The 20,720-nt window shown below is 36.9% G+C and overlaps 1 protein-coding gene and 1 long non-coding RNA gene across 5 annotated transcripts in view; both read left to right on the top strand.

Moving 5' to 3' along the window:
• The first annotated feature begins 6,002 nt into the window (after window positions 1-6,002).
• The window catches only part of PCDH17 (protocadherin 17), a 91,297-nt gene continuing 76,579 nt past the window's right edge, over window positions 6,003-20,720 (top strand). The window contains exons 1-2 of one of the 4 annotated variants that reach the window (XM_079137349.1): window positions 6,009-6,732; window positions 6,855-11,252. In XM_079137349.1, the coding sequence (XP_078993475.1) occupies window positions 8,685-11,252 (2,568 nt within the window). In that variant the 5' untranslated portion in view covers window positions 6,009-6,732; window positions 6,855-8,684. Of the gene's footprint in view, window positions 11,253-20,720 lie in introns of all 4 variants that reach the window. The other 3 variants (XM_079137351.1, XM_079137350.1, XM_079137348.1) reach the window with 3 other exon arrangements.
• Window positions 11,260-15,710, top strand: LOC306659682. Its single transcript, XR_013763384.1, has 2 exons — window positions 11,260-12,812; window positions 12,855-15,710. It is a non-coding gene; the product is annotated as an uncharacterized lncRNA (long non-coding RNA).

Genomic DNA, 20,720 nt, shown 5'->3' with positions numbered 1-20,720 from the left:
TTTTTATACCTTTCTCTGACTGCTTTTGCCTGTTCACATCAGCAGTGTCTTTTAACTAGACAGAATTACACAGTTCATCTTCCACCAATCTGAGTGAGGAAGATCCCTGCATCTCAAAGGACATGTTAGAGCTAAACCTAAATAGAAAAGTGAAAAGCCTGCATACTGAACTGTCTTCTACTTCTCTGCTGGTTGCATGATCACTTGTATTATAATGGTTATGTTTATTAATTTTTCCACAGTAAATAAAGTTTCTGGTCATAAGTAGAGGAAAGGTTTTTTTTTTTCCTTTAAAAATTGAATTTTTCAATTATTAAAATATGCTTATATAATGTGCAAATTTGTCTCGCGTTTCTTAAAATTTCAATGTTGACAAAGCAAAGCTGCTTTTTGATAATTTTTCCAAACATTGGCACTTTAATGTTTGTACACAATGGGTATATGCTAATTATGTATAAATAATTCTTACACATGCTCATAAAAACATTAGTATAAACTAAAATTATAGAACAACATCAAATTTATTGAGAAGGGGTGTTTCAGGAGTCAGCAGATTCCTAAGTAGATCCATGTCACGAAGGGGCTTAATTACAATAGTTCCTTACTGACATACTTTCAGAATATTGCTAATTTATATTTGTATAAGTGGATGAGCACTGCAATAACTTTTAATGCCTTTATTTTTAATGCCTTTTTTTTAATTGCTGTACAGTGATCTCGTCCTTTAGAAAGAACAAAATAGAATACCTAGACTCATCTAATTATTATAGCCAATATGTTTCTAAATTTAATCTGTATTGTTCTCAGAAGAGTTGGCCAATATTTAAAAAGTATTCAAGCATCTAAATTGATGGTTGAGTACTATATTTGTGATTGTCACATATCAAAATTATACTATGAAAACTACTTTTGATGAAAATAAAGATGTTTTATTTACTATCAAAGTTAAACTTAAGTCCTTCAATGTTCAGTTAAAGTAAATCCAGAAGAATGTAATTAACCAAATTATGTGCATGTATGAATATTTCAGAATGAATCTCACTACTATGTATAAGTTAAATGCACTAGCAAAATTTAATTAAAAATAAAATACATAATTATATTTTTATTTCAATATTAGTAGTTTGTAAATAGCCAGGACCTTTTTTCTACATATTCTTCTCTCATCTTTTGTAGAAACAGTGGACATTGAGTCAGAAATCTGAACAATCTTCACATATCTGAATTCAGAAGCTCCAAAAATCAACTCATCCATGGTGAGTTTTAATGATGCTTAATTACAAGTGATTTATTTAACATAATTTCAAAAACATCAAATAAGCATAGAAACTATTTTATTAAATGTGTGCATGTTTGTGCACTTTTAGTGGAATAGATAGGAAAAATAAAAGTGTTTTACCTAAAACAAAAGTATGCTATTTCAAGGATGATAGACAATAGCTGTTTAACAGTGCTTCGTTTTCAACTGAACTGCTGGGAGAATTTTTTAAAAATAAGAGAAAATAATAAGCCTAGCTCACTGAAAAGAGGAATTTACATAAGGAGATCATAATTATCCAAGTAAGACCTTGTCACTGAAACTTGGGAGGGTTAATGATTATGATGATAATTAAAATGCACAGGATCTGTAGAGTACTTATTTGTTTTCTGAAGAGCTCAGCATACTTTTCGCATATTCTTCTCATTGATCTCTGTGTGATAGCTATATAACAGGCTGTTTAAATGCCTTAGAATAATGGAAAGAAATGCTGGCCTTGTTATAAACATAAGTGATCATAAGCTTTTGGTTTTTGCCTCACCTGAAAGGCAGGACCTCCTGTGACACAGCTTTTTGAAACATCAGTTCAGGCCATCATTATAAAACTGACTCTGAGGAAAGAGTGCCACCTACTGAATCAAATTTCCTGGGTGCCCTCTAAGGGCTGGGCTCCCAGCTTCAGCATTGTCCTAACTTGCCTAACTACAAAAAATAGTGGTATTGTGGCACTGTGCAAGAAATCATGACATTATCTTTGTTCCTAGTTTCAACCACTATAACGATTTGCAGGCACATCTATAAATTAACTATTTCATTCGTAATCTTTTCATTTGTTTTAAAATGTACATGCAAAGATTAAGCGAACCTAATTTTTCGGTGTAGAATTTCCCAAGCAAATACCTGAATGCCTGTATTGTCAAAATGACCACAAGGGGGCGCCAGCGCGTAACTTCTTATGGGGCAGGAGGGTTGAGATTAATTAATTGAACTCTTTATTTCTAGCTGACAGGTCGGGAAAGAATATAACCATTCCGTTAGAAAAGTCTCAGAGCTACACTTTACACAAATGTAATCTAACTTTCCCTTTTAATATATAGTAACTGATGCATCTGATGTATTGTAATTTTTCGGTCTGACCATACCTTTTTCTGTGTGGTCTTCTCTACCTATAAATACATAAATGTTGTGAATTTAGTTTACTTATCCGATTAATTATGAATTAATTCCTTGAAGATATAACTTGAATATTTTTGTTGAGTTACTATTGTGACTTTAATTTTTCATTGGCAACATTTACTATACTAAGAAGGCACATATATCCGAATATGAGATCATATTGTAACACATAATAGAATATACATGATATAGAAGAAAATGAAAATATAGTATTTCCTGACTTGAATATGTTTTCTAATGGCAACATTTCATAATTTTAATAAAAATTTAAAAATATTTAATTTGATTTTAAATACCTGTAAAGAGATTACACTTAAATATTTGCTATGTAGAAGAAATTGAATTCTCACCATTTTTTAAATTAGAAAATATTTCTCCTGAAGTTTAAAAATTATAGTTCATTTGAATTGCTTATTATAATTTGCTTATTAAGGAAAAAACAGACATTTTAGTAGTGTGAATTCTTATTTGTTAGAAGGTAAAGCTTTCATTAAAATTCAGCAATTGTCAATGACTGTGTTTTTTGAGGTGAGTCACAAATATCTCTATAAGACAACAGCAAGTAGAAGAATTAGCTAAGAATGTAATACTAGCACTTCAGGGTATTTAAATATGACATGGAAACTTTGATACTTCTCATATCTACATGTCGAGCTATTAAATTTAATTTTGAAGATTCTTTGTTCACAAATAAAAAATGTATGAAACCAGTTAATGAAATGTTTGTAAAAATATATAAGGAAGGAATATATATACATAGAGAGAGCATCTTTCTTCCATATAAATAGTGGCTGGGTTGAAAACATCCACATCAAAAATGTCTCCTAAGAGCCATATTTTATTGAATTCAAGATCACAGCAAGCAGGACAAGTTACAGAAGAATGTTATAACATGGGCACAACACAGAGTACACTCTTCTAGATTCCTGAACTTGATGTCATATGTTTATAGTCTTCTACAGCACAGAAATCAGTCTATGGTATAAAAACCAAGAGGATTTTTGAAGATACATTTATATCATCTCTTTCTTTTTCACTTGACTTTAATATTTTAAGCATAGTTTAAAACACCATTTTAAAATTACTACATGTAAACATAAAATCTATTTGGGGAATAGGACATAGGAGATGATTAAGTATGGTCATCATATCTGCTTAAAGAGAAGCAAATAATTGGAAAATTGGAAGTGAGATATCAGTTGATTTCATTTCCTTTAAAAATAAAATCAGTGTGGAACATAAAGGAAAAAATTAAGTACTTTGGGTACTTGTCATTCCTCAACAACAAAATCCAATATTACAAGGTATGTATAATATAAGAAATATTTGCTATATATATATCTTTTGCTCTCTGGAAGATGCCCTGTGGTATTCACCATGTGGTGGTTCTTTTTCCATACACTAGGGGGAGGTGTGACATAATTACTCTGGAGGGGCTTTCAGCATATTTTTGTCCTTGAGGATATGTTTTCATATCACTGGATTTTTTTTTAGACATTGTGTTTCCAATATCCCCAACTGCAAAAAGCACATCCAATTAAGACTAATCAATAAAACATAATAAGTGGAACAAGTTATAATATATTCATTTATGAATATGAAGAAATAAACTCCATTATGTATAACTAAAATGCACACATAAAAACAGTTGTTTTAGAAAAAAACATAATACTCTTCCTTGGAATTATTTTATTCTTTCACTTTTGCATTATGGTAAATTTTATGTAAGTATATTTTGTGACTTTCCCCTGAATTAGTACGTAATGCAAAAAGTTTTAAATTTATCATATTAAAAAGTACTTATTAATGAGTGAATGTGTAATCACTAATCTTTAATCTAGTTGCTGCTTTTACAGACTCAAAGCCTCAACTTCCAAGGTACGTGACAGAGGTACTAATCCCAAAGAGATACAAAGCTGTAGTTTCACATGTCAGCGTGGTTAAGCACCCCTCAGACAAACAACCCCAAATTTCTAGGAGGTTCTATGACCCCTCTTCATCAACAGTATATATATATATAACAAACTACCCTTTTTGAAAAAAAACAAAGACACTCTGGGATTTGAAGGTCTATCTTTGACTTTTTAAACTATTAGAGTTTCCTAAAGGAGTGGTAAATTTGGATACAAATCAGGCTGCAAATTCTCACTCTAAGTTATCTCATTGAAGCCTCAGGGAAATAAATAGCTCCTTCACCTGAATCTTGAAGCAATTATCCCAACAAAAATCTTCAGAACTTTCTTGTAATTGGTCTGGATTTGATTTTCTTTGAATCCTGAATGATTCATGTTACAGATCTGTACGTTAGTCATTCACAATTTATAAATGGCAACTTAACTTCAGTATTTATGAATTGCAATCAATACTCTAGCAATCAAAACACTCACCTTTTCTATTTCAATACTTCAATTTTCTTTTTTGTCTAAACTCTTTCCCAGAACAGATCAGGAGCAATCCAGTCTTCACTTGTGGCTGTGTTTGATAATAGTTTAGGAAAAAATAACCTTTGAGACTGAAATTGGGGGGAGAATTTGGAGCCAGGGTTTGTGTGTGTGTGCTGTTACTTATAAAACAGAAATCTCAAAAGATCTACTGATCTACCTTTATGTTTTTACAATTCAGCTTCTATGCATAGGACAATTGCATGGCAAATGTGGTTGGTTATCAATGGCTATTTGGTATTAAAAAGATAAAATTCAATTGCCTTGTGGAACTTTAATAATAAGGATGGAGGTGAACAAAACACTAAAACTATCTGTGTTGAGGGGGATGTTCAATTGCCTTGAACCTTGAGATGAGAGGAGGGATGTGACCATTAGGGCAGAACCCCAAGTATTATTTAGCCAGGTTGGAGTTTCTACAGAGACTTTTCTCCTCAGGAGAGGTTATTTTCCTCTAAGGACACATGGCCTCTTTCAACTGGCGTCTGCTTTTCTTCTGAAACACTTTCATAATCAAGGGACTTTACTTGCATGGGCGCCTGGGGAGAGCTGATTTTTCTCTGAGGATGAAGAAAGTTACATATTGATTGCTGTTGCTCTCGGCATGTTTGCTCCAGCGCCGGCAGAAGCTGGCTCGGGCGCACCCTCGAATTCACACACTCATTGAAATACACGTCGCGCCACTCAGAAACGCATTCACACACACACACACACACACACACACACACACACACACACACACACACACACACACACACACACCCCTGCGCACCTCATTCTGATGGGTCCACCTGGAGTCAGGAAATCTGCATCTCCCTTGGCATGGGCGTGTGTAAGATGAAAGCTTGTGTGAGTGTGTGTATGCGTGTGTACAGAAATCCATTAGAAAACCGCAGCTACCTTATTCTGGAAAGAATGCTGTGAATCCCATTCCAGTGTATGTAGAATAACAACAAAAAAAAAATCAAATCGCTATCTGGCTTTTTTTTTTTTTTTTTTTTTTTTATTCTCTTTTCCGGAGGAAAACTGTGAAGGAGCTTCTCCCGGTAGTTAAAGACCCGGGAGACCCGGCAGCGAGGCCCTGGGCGCCGCCGCCAAAGCGTAAAGCTGGCTCGGCTGGCGGCGTTGGTTTCCCATCTAACTGATCTAATCAATGACTCTAAAGCGCTGGGGCTCCTAGCTCCGCCCCCGACAGCCTCTTCTCCGCCTTCTATTGGGCGTGGGCCGAGGAGGCAGGGCCTTGCTCCTCACGCGGATTGGCTGGCAGGGAATCAGTATCAATGTTTAAGCGGCGGCGTGAGGTGAATAGAGTCAGTCAGCAAGAGACGCTAGGGAGAGAACTGGGACTGCGAGTCCGGCGGATGCGGCAGCGGCGGAGGGCGACTGGGGAGACGCTACTCCAACTGTTGAATTGAATTTTCACCTTTCATTTCCTCCGTTGCTTTGCTTGCGGAGATGGATTTATTTGGTTTGAAATCCGCACGTCTTTCTCAGGCTTTGGGGTGATCCTGACGGGCAACAGATTGAAAGAGACCACCCGTGACAGAAAAGGAAGAATTAAAAAAATAAAAATAAAAGCCCTCCACAACAGACTGCACAATTAGCTATGCACACCGATGCTGGACTTTGAATAGAGAACATTGAGAGAAAAATCTTGAACTATGATACTGGGGCAAAGCTGAGAATAATTTCTGGAAACGTGATTTTTTTTTCCCCCTAAGACTCTGAAAGATTTTGGGTTATCTCACGCCTAACCAAGATAAAGGGGTTTTTTAAAAAAATAAAATAACATAACATAAATACACCTAGCAAAGCAGACGACTTGTTTTCCAGAGCCTCGGACTCCGGCAGAAAGAGGTAGAGTAAAAGTGCTCCTGGATTCAGCTTCACCTTCCTCCCCCACTCCCTTTCTCTCTCTCTTTTTTTCTTTTTCTTTTTTTTTTTCCTCCAAAACATGAATCTGGTTTTTCTTTCTATAGAGTGAGTCAGAGAAAGCGGTAGGAAGAAGCCGCAACTAATGTCTGTGAAGGGAGGACCATGAGGCGAGAGTGAATACGATTCGTTCCGCTGCTTCTGACTCATCCGGCAGATCAGAACACCTGCATTTCTAGATGTGTCATTACCGTATATCGAGGCGCCTCGAGAACCCGAAATAACGTGTAGACCAACCTGTGCCTAACCTCTCCTTGGAAGTGGGCTCTCTCCCGGGGTGGGCTCCTCTGGCAGGACCGCCGCGGCCCGCAGCTTCTCACCCCCTGCCCTCCCGGAGTCGCCCAGAGAGACTCTGATAGCGAGACTGCAGAATGCATCACGCCAAACCTTGATGTGTTTCTTTCATCCAACCCATTGCTCCTACTATTAATTTTTTTTTTTTTTTTTTTTTTTTTTTAGGAAAAGAAAAAAAAAAAAAAACCCGCACCTTATTCTCTTCAAATATTCACCACTTTTATTCCTCGCCAAGGTTTTCTTTTCTAGATGAAGAGGACTGGGAGACTGGGCCATTGGAAGGAGGTGCTGAATAGAAAGAAAAGAGAGGCACTTGACAGCCCAGCCCTGTGAATGCAGAGACTGTTTCCCTTCTAGCGAGAGACAGGGAGAGTGTGTGTTGGAGGACTGGGAGGGTGGCTCCCCCTTCCTTTTTATTCTGCCTCCCCCCTCCCCCTTCAAATCTGCACGTCCAACCATGAGTTGCCTGTTGATTTCCTTTTGCCTGGGAAGAAAAGCAAACTGGAATTAAACTGCATGGAGAGAAGTCCTTGCTCACAGGAAGAGAATGGGATGGTAGCGGCGGCTACTGGCTTTGCGTAGATACCAGAGTGTGTTCTACGATCAGAGGCGGAGATATATCTATATATTTTCCCCTCCCAATAGACTCACACCGCAAATGCTGATTAGGCTGTGGCTTTCTTGATTTCGGGGGAGAGCCTTTTCCGAGGAAGAGAGGGAGGAGCCTGGTAGGGGGAGGAAACTACAAATCGGGACACTAGTTCTTTGCGCTGCATTTCCTCCCCTCCCTTTGGCTGCTCGGAAAGGAGAGAGGAAAAAAAAAAAAAAAAAAAATACGCTTGGCTGGGAGATGCAGTCCGCCGCCGCCGCTGCCTCAGCCAGCAATGCAAGATTAGATCTCTAAATGCAGCAAAACACTGCCTGAAAACAGACCAGCCTGCGCAGCAAGCAGACATTTCACAGTGCACCGGAGAAGCTTCAAAAATATATCTGTGACTCTCTGTTCGTGCTTCTCATTTCCATCAATTTCATCACGGGAGACGAGTAACAAGTAAGGATTTCACTTTCTGATCTGCCTGGAGACACACCTCCCCGAACCCTCCCCCACCCGATGTGAAGAGTATTCTGTAGGCTACCGGCTGGAGTGGATTTGCAGCGCCCTAGCGGGAGCCAGGAAAACCTACCGATTCTTTAGCTCATTACCATCCCTCCCAGACTCGATTTCCTTCTTATCGCCGGCCTCATCACTCAAGTTTGAGCCTCCTGAAGTCCAGGCGGGAGAGACAAAGCCCCGGGCTCGCCCTTAGCCGCAGGGAGCCGCCGCCTTGCTCCAAGCCGCTGCAGCTCCGCTGCGCCGCTGCTTCTCCCCCAGTGCGGATGCTGTAGATCAACAGGTTCGGGGAACTTGAGCGGAATAAGGAGAGACCGCCTGGTGCCGCAGCCCGGGTGCGGAAGGAAGGAAGGACCTACAGACTTGTGGCTTGCGTCGCGCGCGCGCGATCCTCCCGGGCCCCAGGCTGGCGCGCACCCACAGGCTTGCCCCTCCAGTCCGGCTGCTCCTGCCCCCACCCCACCGGTCTGGGATGTACCTTTCCATCTGTTGCTGCTTCCTTCTATGGGCCCCTGCCCTGACGCTCAAAAACCTCAACTACTCAGTGCCTGAGGAACAAGGGGCCGGCACCGTGATCGGCAACATCGGCAAAGATGCTAGACTGCAGCCAGGGCTTCCGCCCGCTGAGCGTGGTGGCAGCGGCGGGCGAGGCAAGTCGGGCAGCTACCGGGTGCTGGAGAACTCAGCACCGCACCTGCTGGACGTGGATGCCGATAGTGGGCTCCTGTACACCAAGCAGCGCATCGACCGTGAGTCCTTGTGTCGCCACAATGCCAAGTGTCAGCTGTCCCTCGAGGTGTTCGCCAACGACAAGGAAATCTGCATGATCAAAGTAGAGATCCAGGACATCAACGACAACGCTCCCTCCTTCCCCTCGGATCAGATCGAAATGGACATCTCTGAAAATGCTGCCCCCGGAACCCGCTTTCCCCTTACCAGCGCACATGACCCAGACGCGGGTGAGAACGGGCTCCGCACCTATCTGCTCACGCGCGATGACCACGGTCTCTTTGCACTGGACGTCAAGTCCCGCGGCGACGGCACCAAGTTCCCAGAGCTGGTCATACAGAAGGCGTTGGACCGTGAACAACAGAACCACCATACACTTGTGCTGACTGCCCTGGATGGCGGCGAGCCGCCGCGCTCCGCTACCGTGCAGATCAACGTGAAGGTGATAGACTCTAATGACAACAGCCCGGTCTTCGAGGCGCCTTCCTACTTGGTAGAACTGCCCGAGAACGCCCCGCTGGGCACGGTAGTCATTGATCTGAACGCCACCGACGCTGATGAGGGTCCCAATGGCGAAGTGCTCTACTCCTTCAGTAGCTACGTGCCCGACCGCGTGCGGGAGCTGTTTTCCATTGACCCAAAGACCGGCTTGATTCGTGTTAAGGGCAACCTGGACTATGAAGAGAATGGGATGCTGGAGATCGACGTTCAGGCCAGAGACTTGGGTCCTAACCCAATCCCGGCCCACTGCAAGGTCACGGTCAAGCTCATCGACCGCAATGACAACGCGCCGTCCATTGGTTTCGTTTCGGTGCGCCAGGGGGCGCTGAGCGAGGCCGCCCCGCCTGGCACAGTCATCGCCCTAGTTCGGGTCACTGACCGAGACTCGGGCAAAAACGGGCAGCTGCAGTGTCGAGTCCTAGGTGGAGGAGGGACAGGCGGCGGCGGAGGCCTCGGCGGTCCCGGGGGTTCTGTTCCCTTCAAGCTTGAGGAGAATTACGATAACTTCTACACAGTGGTGACTGACCGCCCGCTAGACCGCGAGACACAGGACGAGTACAACGTGACAATCGTGGCGAGGGACGGAGGCTCACCTCCACTCAACTCCACCAAGTCGTTCGCGGTCAAGATTCTAGACGAGAACGACAACCCTCCTCGTTTCACCAAAGGGCTCTACGTGTTGCAAGTGCATGAGAACAATATTCCAGGAGAGTACCTGGGTTCAGTGCTCGCCCAGGATCCCGATCTGGGCCAAAACGGCACAGTGTCCTATTCCATTCTGCCCTCGCACATTGGCGACGTGTCCATCTACACCTATGTGTCTGTGAACCCCACTAACGGGGCCATATACGCCCTGCGCTCCTTTAACTACGAGCAGACCAAGGCTTTTGAGTTCAAGGTACTTGCTAAGGACTCTGGAGCACCCTCGCACTTGGAGAGTAACGCCACGGTGAGGGTGACGGTGTTAGACGTGAATGACAACGCGCCAGTCATCGTGCTGCCCACGCTGCAGAACGACACCGCTGAGCTTCAGGTCCCGCGCAATGCTGGCCTGGGCTACCTGGTAAGCACCGTGCGCGCCTTAGATAGTGACTTTGGCGAGAGCGGGCGCCTCACTTACGAGATCGTGGATGGCAATGACGACCACCTGTTTGAGATTGATCCATCCAGCGGCGAGATTCGCACGCTGCACCCTTTCTGGGAGGACGTGACACCCGTGGTGGAGCTGGTGGTGAAGGTGACAGACCATGGCAAGCCCACCTTATCCGCTGTGGCCAAGCTCATTATCCGGTCTGTGAGCGGCTCGCTGCCTGAAGGGGTACCCCGGGTGAACGGCGAACAACACCACTGGGACATGTCTTTGCCGCTCATCGTGACTCTGAGCACTATCTCCATCATCCTCCTAGCGGCCATGATCACCATAGCTGTCAAATGCAAGCGCGAGAACAAGGAGATCCGCACTTACAACTGCCGCATCGCGGAGTACAGCCACCCGCAGCTGGGCGGGGGCAAGGGCAAGAAGAAGAAGATCAACAAAAATGATATCATGCTGGTGCAGAGCGAAGTGGAAGAGAGGAACGCCATGAACGTCATGAACGTGGTGAGCAGTCCCTCCCTGGCCACCTCCCCCATGTACTTCGACTACCAAACCCGCCTGCCCCTCAGCTCGCCCCGGTCAGAGGTGATGTATCTCAAACCAGCCTCCAACAACCTAACTGTCCCTCAGGGGCACGCAGGCTGCCACACCAGCTTCACCGGACAAGGGAATAACGCGAGCGAGACCCCTGCCACTCGGATGTCCATAATTCAGGTAGGAGACTTTTAGCATAACTGGGACTGAATTCACTTTATTGCTGGTTTTGGAGCTGTCCTGAAACCTTTGAAACAGGACAAGCCACACTGCCAGCAGCAGTAAGGGGGATTTTAAAAATGAAAATGGTTTACACTTTGACACTGTGTGTGCATCATATTTTACACATAAACCCTCACATATAATCGTCTAAAATCTACAAGATGTAAATGTCTTAGTTCTGTTGCTTTTTTTAAAGTTTATTTTTATAGACTTAAAAATGTTAGCAGTGTACAGTATTAATAGTTTATTTTATTTGTTGGTCTACATTTCTTTCTGAAACAGGAATTCCAGAGTAGAAAAAAAAGTAATTCTCCTTAAAAGCTTTTGATTTATTTAAAAATTTTTGATGCCAAAATGAAAGAAAATTTCACCCAAATATTAGCTTTCAAATTACAGAATAGGAACTGGTCAGAATTTTAGAGCATGAGTAAGTTTAACTAAGTTGCCACTCCCCCCAAAAGTTAGTTTTATATTTTAAAAGTGTTTTAAAGGACAGAGATCTTATTTATTCTTCAGCTGAAGCTGCAGCAATAATGCATTAGTGTAACTTATGCTTTTGAATTGTGAGTTAACACTTGGAGTTACTCCAGAAATTTGAATAAATACAGTCTGGGGATAGTGATCTGTAAATATCTAGGAAAACCATTGATTTGTTGTATCCTGTGTTTTTTGTGATGCTTCCTGAAGTCACTGAGGAATGAAGAGTTACAGGATCATTATGCAAGAGAGTCAGAGGATTATTTTGTGCTATTGAAAATGGAAGGCAAATTTGCACAGGATTTAGGTTGCATTTAGTTTACATAGTATGCACTTTCAGGATTTCTAGGTGATGTTTATTGTATATTATATAGTATGACTCAAAGCTATTAATATACGACAAAAACTAAATGACTGACATAGACATATTTTGCAAAAAGGTGACCGTATTGTGACTACTTTGTTTAGTTCTGTAGTTTTCTTTTATTCATTATTGAGTCGTATCACAGAAAAACTTAATTTTTGCTTATTATGAATGTGTGTTATTACAAATTACTCTGGATGAGCAGTGCTTGGAGTTCAAAATTGAGCTTAACTAAAAGTGACACTTTGGGAGGAAAATTAGAGTGAGGTAAATGAAAAATAACGTGCTCACATTATTATGCTTTGAAAAGAAAATAGCATTCTTTTAATGACACTTGACTCAGTAATGTTTTTATTTTAAAACTGAATAGCAAAATTTCATAGTCCTATTCTTTCACACAACAAGTGTTCCATATGCTAACTTTCATCAAAACATATTTTTCTACAATAGCATAATATCTTGGTTACTGAATACTAATGGATCAATTGTAGTATTAAATCCTACTTTTGTAGTGTTCACTCTATATCAGTAATCATGATTTTAGGACATTGTCTATAAACTTCAAAGGAATTCCCCATTTTCATGTTTGTGCAAGTCTTTCTGTGACTATAAAATTGGTATATGTGATAATCAAATCTGTATAGGGGGAGATAATGCTGAAATATATATATGTGTGTGTGTGTGTGTGTGTGTGTGTGTGTGTGTGTGTGTGTGTGTAGATTTTTTTTTTTCAGTGTTGGGGATCAAACCCAGAGCACATGCTAGGCAAGCACTCAACCACTGAGCTATATACCCCTTGCCCTAAAATATATATTTGTAAATCTGTTGCAGTCATTTTATAATGATTTTATGTATTGTAACATTTCTTGTAATTATATGATTAACAATGCAGAGATGTCACAAAGAGTTTATGCTTAATCCTCCACTTCAAGTGCTATAAGTTGAATTTTCATTTAGTTTTTAACAAAAAAAAAAAGTAATTGGTGCAAGTAGAATTCTCAGCAAGTCTGATTTCTTGATGAGACTAGTGAGGAACAAGTTTGACTGAAATATTCAGAAGTTTTTAGGAGATAGTGGTGCCTGTCCTGAATTTACAACATGTTGTCCTTGGAGCTGGTCACTGCTTAAGGGTGATGATGATGATGATGATTCTTCTCATTACCAGTAAAATTCAAGAAAAAGCAAATTGCAAATGCACACAGAAATACACAATTTAGACAGAACACTAAAGACAAGGTGTATTGATAGTCTTTTTTTTTTTTTTAGAATCCTAACCCATGCAATAAAAACAAAAGTTAAGTTTTTTCTCAAAGCGACTTCCTAAGTTCTCATATTGTTTATGCCCTGAAAATATTCTCAGCAGAAACTGTTAAAGCAGGCTTTTGTTATATTGATTTTTTGCAATCCGCTAAGGTATTCTTTGTAAATTTCTAATATATGTATTTCCTTTTAAATATATTAGGTTTATTCTCCATAATACATATTATGGAGAACATAGTAAATTAACAAGTGTCTTTTTAAATTTCAAAACTGGCGTGCTGCAAACACATGGTGCTAAAGTGGCATGCTTGAACGAAAGCACTTAGGTATCACATAATCTTGTTTCAAATGCATTTATTAGTGTGTGTATAAAATAAAGTCCAGGAAGGAAACAGTATTAATTTCATGTGTATTTCTGAAGGTAGACTTTTAATCCACAAAGTTCACTTGTACTCACAGCTACTAGGTGTGATTCATCTTTATGTACCAGCATTTTGCATGCTGTTTCAAAGTTTCACAGTATAATTCTACCAAATGAATTGAAAAGAATTTCATAATTGTGTTTCAATATCCTGGCACAATGTAGTGATAGAAATTTTAAGAACTTTGTGACTTATAAAGTTCATGTTACAGCTAAGGCTCGTGTCACAGCAAAGGTTAAGATTTATTTAAGCATGAAAGCATTTGTGTATGTTTCACAGGGTCTAACATGTTAAGGTTAATGTCTGTAGGTTTTCTTGGCACAAGAGTGTTTTTACTGAATTTGAATATAGAATAATCATGTAAACTGGGATAGAAACAAAGGTTTGTGAGAAGTGTTTTTATTAGAATAATTAAAGCTCCTTAAATAAATTAAAGCAGTCTATATAGTGTTTAAACAGTAGATTTTAATAGATTAAAACACCCACAATAGTGTGAATTATAATACAACATAGTTAATAATTAAATATTTTATTCCTTTTAAAACTGTAAGACTGATTTTGAAGCATAAGAGGACAAATTTTGTGATAGATAAGACAGATTGTTACACAAATTTATAAAACCTTTTCCATAGGAGCAATTTCCACATGAATTACTTCATGTGATAACATGAAATCTAAAACCAAGTAGAGATCATTAATAATTCTTAAGAATAACTACTAATTTTACCTTATCAAGAATTATTTATTGTGTCTCAGGGTAACTTCTCAACAGGTGTTTTCAATGAAAGTCTCCCAAGATGAGGTGAGGAAGCTGGAGACTTCTCACTGATAGGATTTCCAGTTTTGTTTGAAGATCTGTTTTCGTATTTTTTTAAGCACTACTACCAATAATTTTAACATAAACTCATAAAAGAAAATGTATTGAGCCAGCAAAATAAGATTTACTAAAATAATTTTTTTTAAAAAACACATTCTTATTTGGTGTTTGCAGATCAATTTAAAATGATTCACAGCCTTTATGACAGGATGCTAGAATTCTTTAGAAATACATTCATGACCTTTTCAATAAAAAGGAATTAAGCACATGGTAAATACCTAGATTCAATCCAAACATATAAAAATGAGATTGACATGTAGAGAACGACAGTATCATAGCATAAATAATAAACTCAGTATCTCAAAATGAAAAGGTGAAATTAAAGGTCTTTCTTTAAATAATAACATTATCCATTACCCATCTTATTCCTACTTCTCTAATGCAAGAGGTTCTTAACTATAGAGACTCATTAAAATGAGTTTCCAAACTCTTGATCCTTCAAACTTTGTATCTCTAGGGTATTATTGATATTAGCAACAAATATACAATGTGAACAATTTCACTTGTCATTTAGAATTTTGCAGATATTATGCTGCAACTTTTATTCTAAGGAGGCACACTTTGATTAGTTACATGCTTTAATTTCTATAAACTAAATATAATCTCTATTAATTGAGGTTGTGGTGGTCTGAGTGGGAAAGAGATGTCCCTTTCCAACTGCATCATTCCTGTACTTTTTTTTCCCTTCCGACAGGTTTTTGAAAACATAAGAGGAGTAATTTCTAGTTAAGAGTAACAAATCACAGTCATTAAATATTTTTCTTTTATTATACATTAAAAATAGTACAAAGTAGTGAACTTAATTTAAAATATAAATCAGCCATTAGGTATTTGAAGTTTCTTTGGAGAAGAGTTTTAAATTATTTTAAAATTTCAAACTTAGTGTCATTATTCATATTATATTGTCACTTTTATTCATAGTTATATGTGCATCTGAGAAAACTTCAGCTCCAATATAAACCTGTGGGCATTCTTCTATTTCACAATAAAGGAAAACAGTAGAATCTAATTTTTTTTTAATAATAGCTGATAACACATCATAGGGTAATAATTTCTTTATTCATTAGCTTTTAGTTTTCAATAAAATTTTCAAAATGTCAACTACATGATATTTTATCATATTAACACAGATAATAATTCACCAGGCCTTTAAAAGTGTAGGAGAAATATAAGTTTTAATTTTACTTGAGTTGTATGAGTGAGTCCTATCCTTTCAATATATATTATCACATGTAAATCTGCACCAAAGCCTTGGGATTTCATTTTTGGCATCCCCATGTTATTTAACGCTCCATGTGATAACAAAAAGTGTGCCTTAAAATTCTTATCTCAACTAGTTGAACATACATTTTAGTTATAAAAAGTTACATTTCCTAAAACAGATAGCAACTATTGACTATATTTTTCAAGGCATGCATAAAAACACACAAAGTAATATTTTTCAGAGAGTTTTTCCATAAAGTTGATACAATAATATATATTACTCACTTCTTTATAATACAGTTTTTATATATGAGGTTAAAGAATTTATTCCTAAAATAATCCCAAATATCATCTCTATTAAAAATTATGAATTTTAGATATTTTAAGAAGAAAAACCTTCACGCTCTTTAGATAAGCATTTAATACTTTATAAAATGTAACATTTATATTTTATCGTGTTTCTGCACTACTGTTAAGTTTCAGATTTCAAATTTTTCTGTTAGTGCTGCTTATGTAATTTAATGCAACAAAAAAATCTGTAAGGATAGTAGGTGTAAATTAAGAAAAATATTGTTTTTAAAAATTTATAAAAATCTATATGAATTTATTGCAGTAAGTTTAGGCTCTGTATTCATTGAATAAAATATGAAAAAATTGGCAAAATTAAATATGTATTTACATGTATACATGTCTTTATGTGTTCAGTATGGTATATGTAAATATTCAAAATATTGGCCTATTCTTACATGTTTCTTAGAGTTCAAAGAAATTCTCCTTTTTAAGGAGAAACTCAAACCTTTGTTTTCTTGATAGTATGTTAGACCTTGTTGATTTTACCATTTTAAAGTTTCCAAAATTTGAAATTCCATAAAACAGACATCCTAGAGTGGAGGAGCTAAGAAACAACTGTCCTTCAGCAATTGGATTTTATATAGGTTAAAAGAGGAAAAAGCCTATTGTCATGTAATTTTCTATTGTTTGGAGGATGACTGGAAGTGTTGTGAAAATACATGGTGTGAGCCTGATGATGAAAGAACTACAGAAGGAAGAAGTCACTATAATTGGGCTCATGCCAGTTAGGAAGTAAAACTTAACTCCCTGATGGTGAGAAGTCTTGCAATACACTCAATAGTGGGTAAATTCTTACAAATGCACCTGCTAATTATGATATTAGTCACTGCTCTAGAATGTATTCCCCTCAGTGATACTTCTGTTTAATAAATCCCACAGGGTATTATCTTGAAGTCATCTTTTAGTAAAATCATTAGGGAAGAGATTTTTTTTTTCACATTAAATTCCTTCAACCAATGATGGTATAGTTGTTAGAGAACAGCATGAAGTTCAGTTTGCCTATCATTTTGAAGATAGTGTGACTTTTGCCACCCACCTAAAAAACATTTTCAAAGTTCATCAGACCTACACTAATCTATTGTCAACCTACTTTAGTAAAGGAGACTTTGACAAGAATTTCCTTCAATAGCATACAGTATTTTACAGTTAGTCATGGCTTTCACCACTAGCTTTGACAGTGATGTATTGCTATCCTTTGGTCTCTTGAAATAAATCATCTATGATAAAGAAGTCCTTAATGGCATCAACATCCTTGCTGTGACTAAGCAGAAGCAGACTCCTGCTTCCTTGCTACTGCAGAAGTTTAAGTTCAATATTTTTAAGGTAAAGCATTTTTAAAAAATCTAACAAAATACAAATGCAAAATTATGGCTCTGTGGGTGGCATCTTTTACTTGTATTCACCAAATTCCTCCAGCAATAGAATAAAAAAATTGGTTTCAGACAATATTTCAGAGAATCTATTGATATATATGTAACACACTTTTGTTTGCTCTGGTCCTAGTGACATTCTGATTACTGGTATTTGTAGACTTTGCCCTGGATCTATTCCAGATAGTTTTATTATAGTGAAATGGTTCTTATGGTTCATTGAGCGTCTACCATAACTCTGCTGAATGTGATTGGTGCATTTGCATATATTTATTCAAAAAAATAAGGCAGTTAAACAGTATAATTATGGGAAAATGAATCATAACAATAAAAGACTATTTAAGTTAACAAGCTTTGTGATCAAAGGATAAATACAGGTTGGATAAATGAAACTTTATATGTAACTAATCTACATAGACAGACTTTGGTCTGATTAGAGGAGTGGAATATATTAAAATAATTTAATGATATTAGAAATATGTTTTATCTCAGTTATTTTAAAACATTTAAAGCTTATATTACCTTTATATTTTCTTTATATTTCTATTTAATAGAACAGTCTCATGAACCATATTTTAATTGTAAGAAAAATGAACACAGTGAAGATAATTTTATAAACTTCTGTTTGGTTCTGAGATATACCATCTAAATAATATTTAATACTTTTCAAACTTGTAATGTTTCTGATTTTTAATTAGTGGAACGCATTAAAGCAACCATTTAAAGGACAATTTCTTGTTTACTGTCTTTATCAGCTAAAAGCAGCCTTTGTAGAGTTTGAAAGCTAAAGCATTAAAAATCAATTTCAAGTTTCAAAGCTTTACATTCATAATTATTATGCAGATATTTATTACTTTTATGAAACATTGGTTACATGTTTATGAATTATATTAATACATGATGTAGGTGATGACTTTCTATTCTGAAAAATTGTAATGTGGTTTCAATTCATGCTTTCAAATAACATATTTAACTTACAACATAACTAAATAAACTTCCATTGACTATGGTACTTTATATATATGTTATCTTTGGTAATAACATTTTAAGAATATAATTTAGACATAAGTCATTAATTTATATACATCTTCATAGTATTCCTAAATGAATCTTTAATAATTATGTGTATACATAATTTTGAGGTCCTCCAATTCAATAAAACACAAATTGAAATCTATACATATAAAAGTTCAGATATATCCTAAATTCCAATAGTTTCTTTGTATAAAATGTAAATGCAACAGGTATTTTTTTATAGACAAAAATAGTTTCAGTAGTTAAAAATGTCTTTTATGTTATAGTTCAATTTTAGGCAATTCATTTCTTAGAATAATTCTTAAATTTATACTTGCATTATGAACATTTCCATCAGTTTTAGAAGCCTAACACTATAGTTTTCACCCTGAAGATGGAACATTGTTTTTCTCATCACAGAGGGAAAAGACTCACCATAAATACCTTTGCAAAAAGTAATCTATTTCATTTTTTGCATAACATAGTTTATCAGATTATACTGAGATTATTCTATGACTCAATATTTTATGTATTTTTTGTATTCTTTCACAATAGCAGAGCAAATTGTATATGCAGAATTGAATTTATAAAAGCAATTCACCTATGGTTATCATGAGAAGAATTATCTAAGCACATTTGAAAAGTAGCAGTATATGTTTTCTACTGATGTCTCGGTCTGGTATGTTTGCAAAATAATATGCTTCACATCTTCATAAAACTTTCTAGAAAAAGGTTTTCCTTTCAGTATTCTGGAACAAGGGTGAGTTAGCTTTAAAAGAAATTATTTTCTAACTCAAATTTGATAATTACCTAATGACACATCATTATATAAATATTAGTCATAAAAACTTCACAACTTTAAAAATAGTTTATTTTGATTTCATAGCTCTATCACAAAGATAAGCAGTATGTTATCCAAGTTTGGTGAATTCTATTGTAGTATTTTCTGGGCACACACATTTCTTGTTTTCTATTTTGCTTCTGCAGTTTTTCATCTATTCTAAAAAGAATATCATAAATCAATTTTTTGTATTAAAATGTGATTATGAGAAGTTATAAGTCATGCAAAAATGATAAATCAGTTGTCCATCTTTATTATTGTTTTCATTATGGTAGAATTAAAAATTACATAGAAACTTACCTTCACATGCCTTCAAGGCAAGATATTTGAACATTTGCTGTATTTTCTCTACTGTTTTATCTTTGTATGATCTAATGTTACATTAATTACTATTTTTTCTTCTTGTTTCAAGTCAATGTCTTATTTCATATTATAATCTTGACTCAGTAAATCAGAAATTCCTGAATTAAAAATAAATTTAAGTTTGAAGGTATACATTGACTTTTACTTTTCATGACATCCATGGAATGCCTTAATTAAGGAAACAGTGAAAACATCTACTGTAGCATAAACCTAAGTGTGGACTAAGGTATAAGATTATTGATATATTGATGTCATCTATCTATTTAGTCATCTCTTTCTCTGTTTATGTGTGTGTGTATATGTATATTATATATTACATATGTATGTATGTATATATATATATATAAACAGCAACCATTTTAATATCAACTCATAAATTAAAGAAAATAACTCTAACCTTGCACTTTTACTGTTGGCAGAAGCATGGGTAGTAATTATTAGCTAAGTTTCCAGGCCCTGACCTTCTTAGGAAAGCTACTATTTATCCCTAGATATAATAAGGATGGAAATAAGAAAAATATCCTATTTAAAAAAAAAGAAAAAAAGACTACTCAAAGAATTTTAAGGGTTACTGCCAAAAGTCTATTTTACACTCTGGCCCTGATAGAAGATGTGCCAATACTAACAAGTGAAGGAATATGCCTAAGTGAAGAGAAATAAAAAAGATGAGAAATACTTTTAAATAGACATTTTTCTTATGATTTTGAGCAATAGACTTTCCACAATTTTTTATAATCAAGACAATTACATAGTAATTTGGGTTAGAATGCATGCCCAGTTCCCCATCTCGAAACCCAATTTGTTACCACCTGTGGCTATTTCTATTAAAAAAAAAAAGAAACATAATTACTATGAGTCTCAGCAGTCTTAGAGTAAATTTTTGC

Source organism: Sciurus vulgaris, assembly GCF_902686455.1.
Source record: "Sciurus vulgaris genome assembly, chromosome: 4".
Taxonomy (NCBI): domain Eukaryota; kingdom Metazoa; phylum Chordata; class Mammalia; order Rodentia; family Sciuridae; genus Sciurus; species Sciurus vulgaris.
Note: the sequence above shows the minus strand (reverse complement) of the source record. Positions and strands in the feature narration are given on the sequence as shown.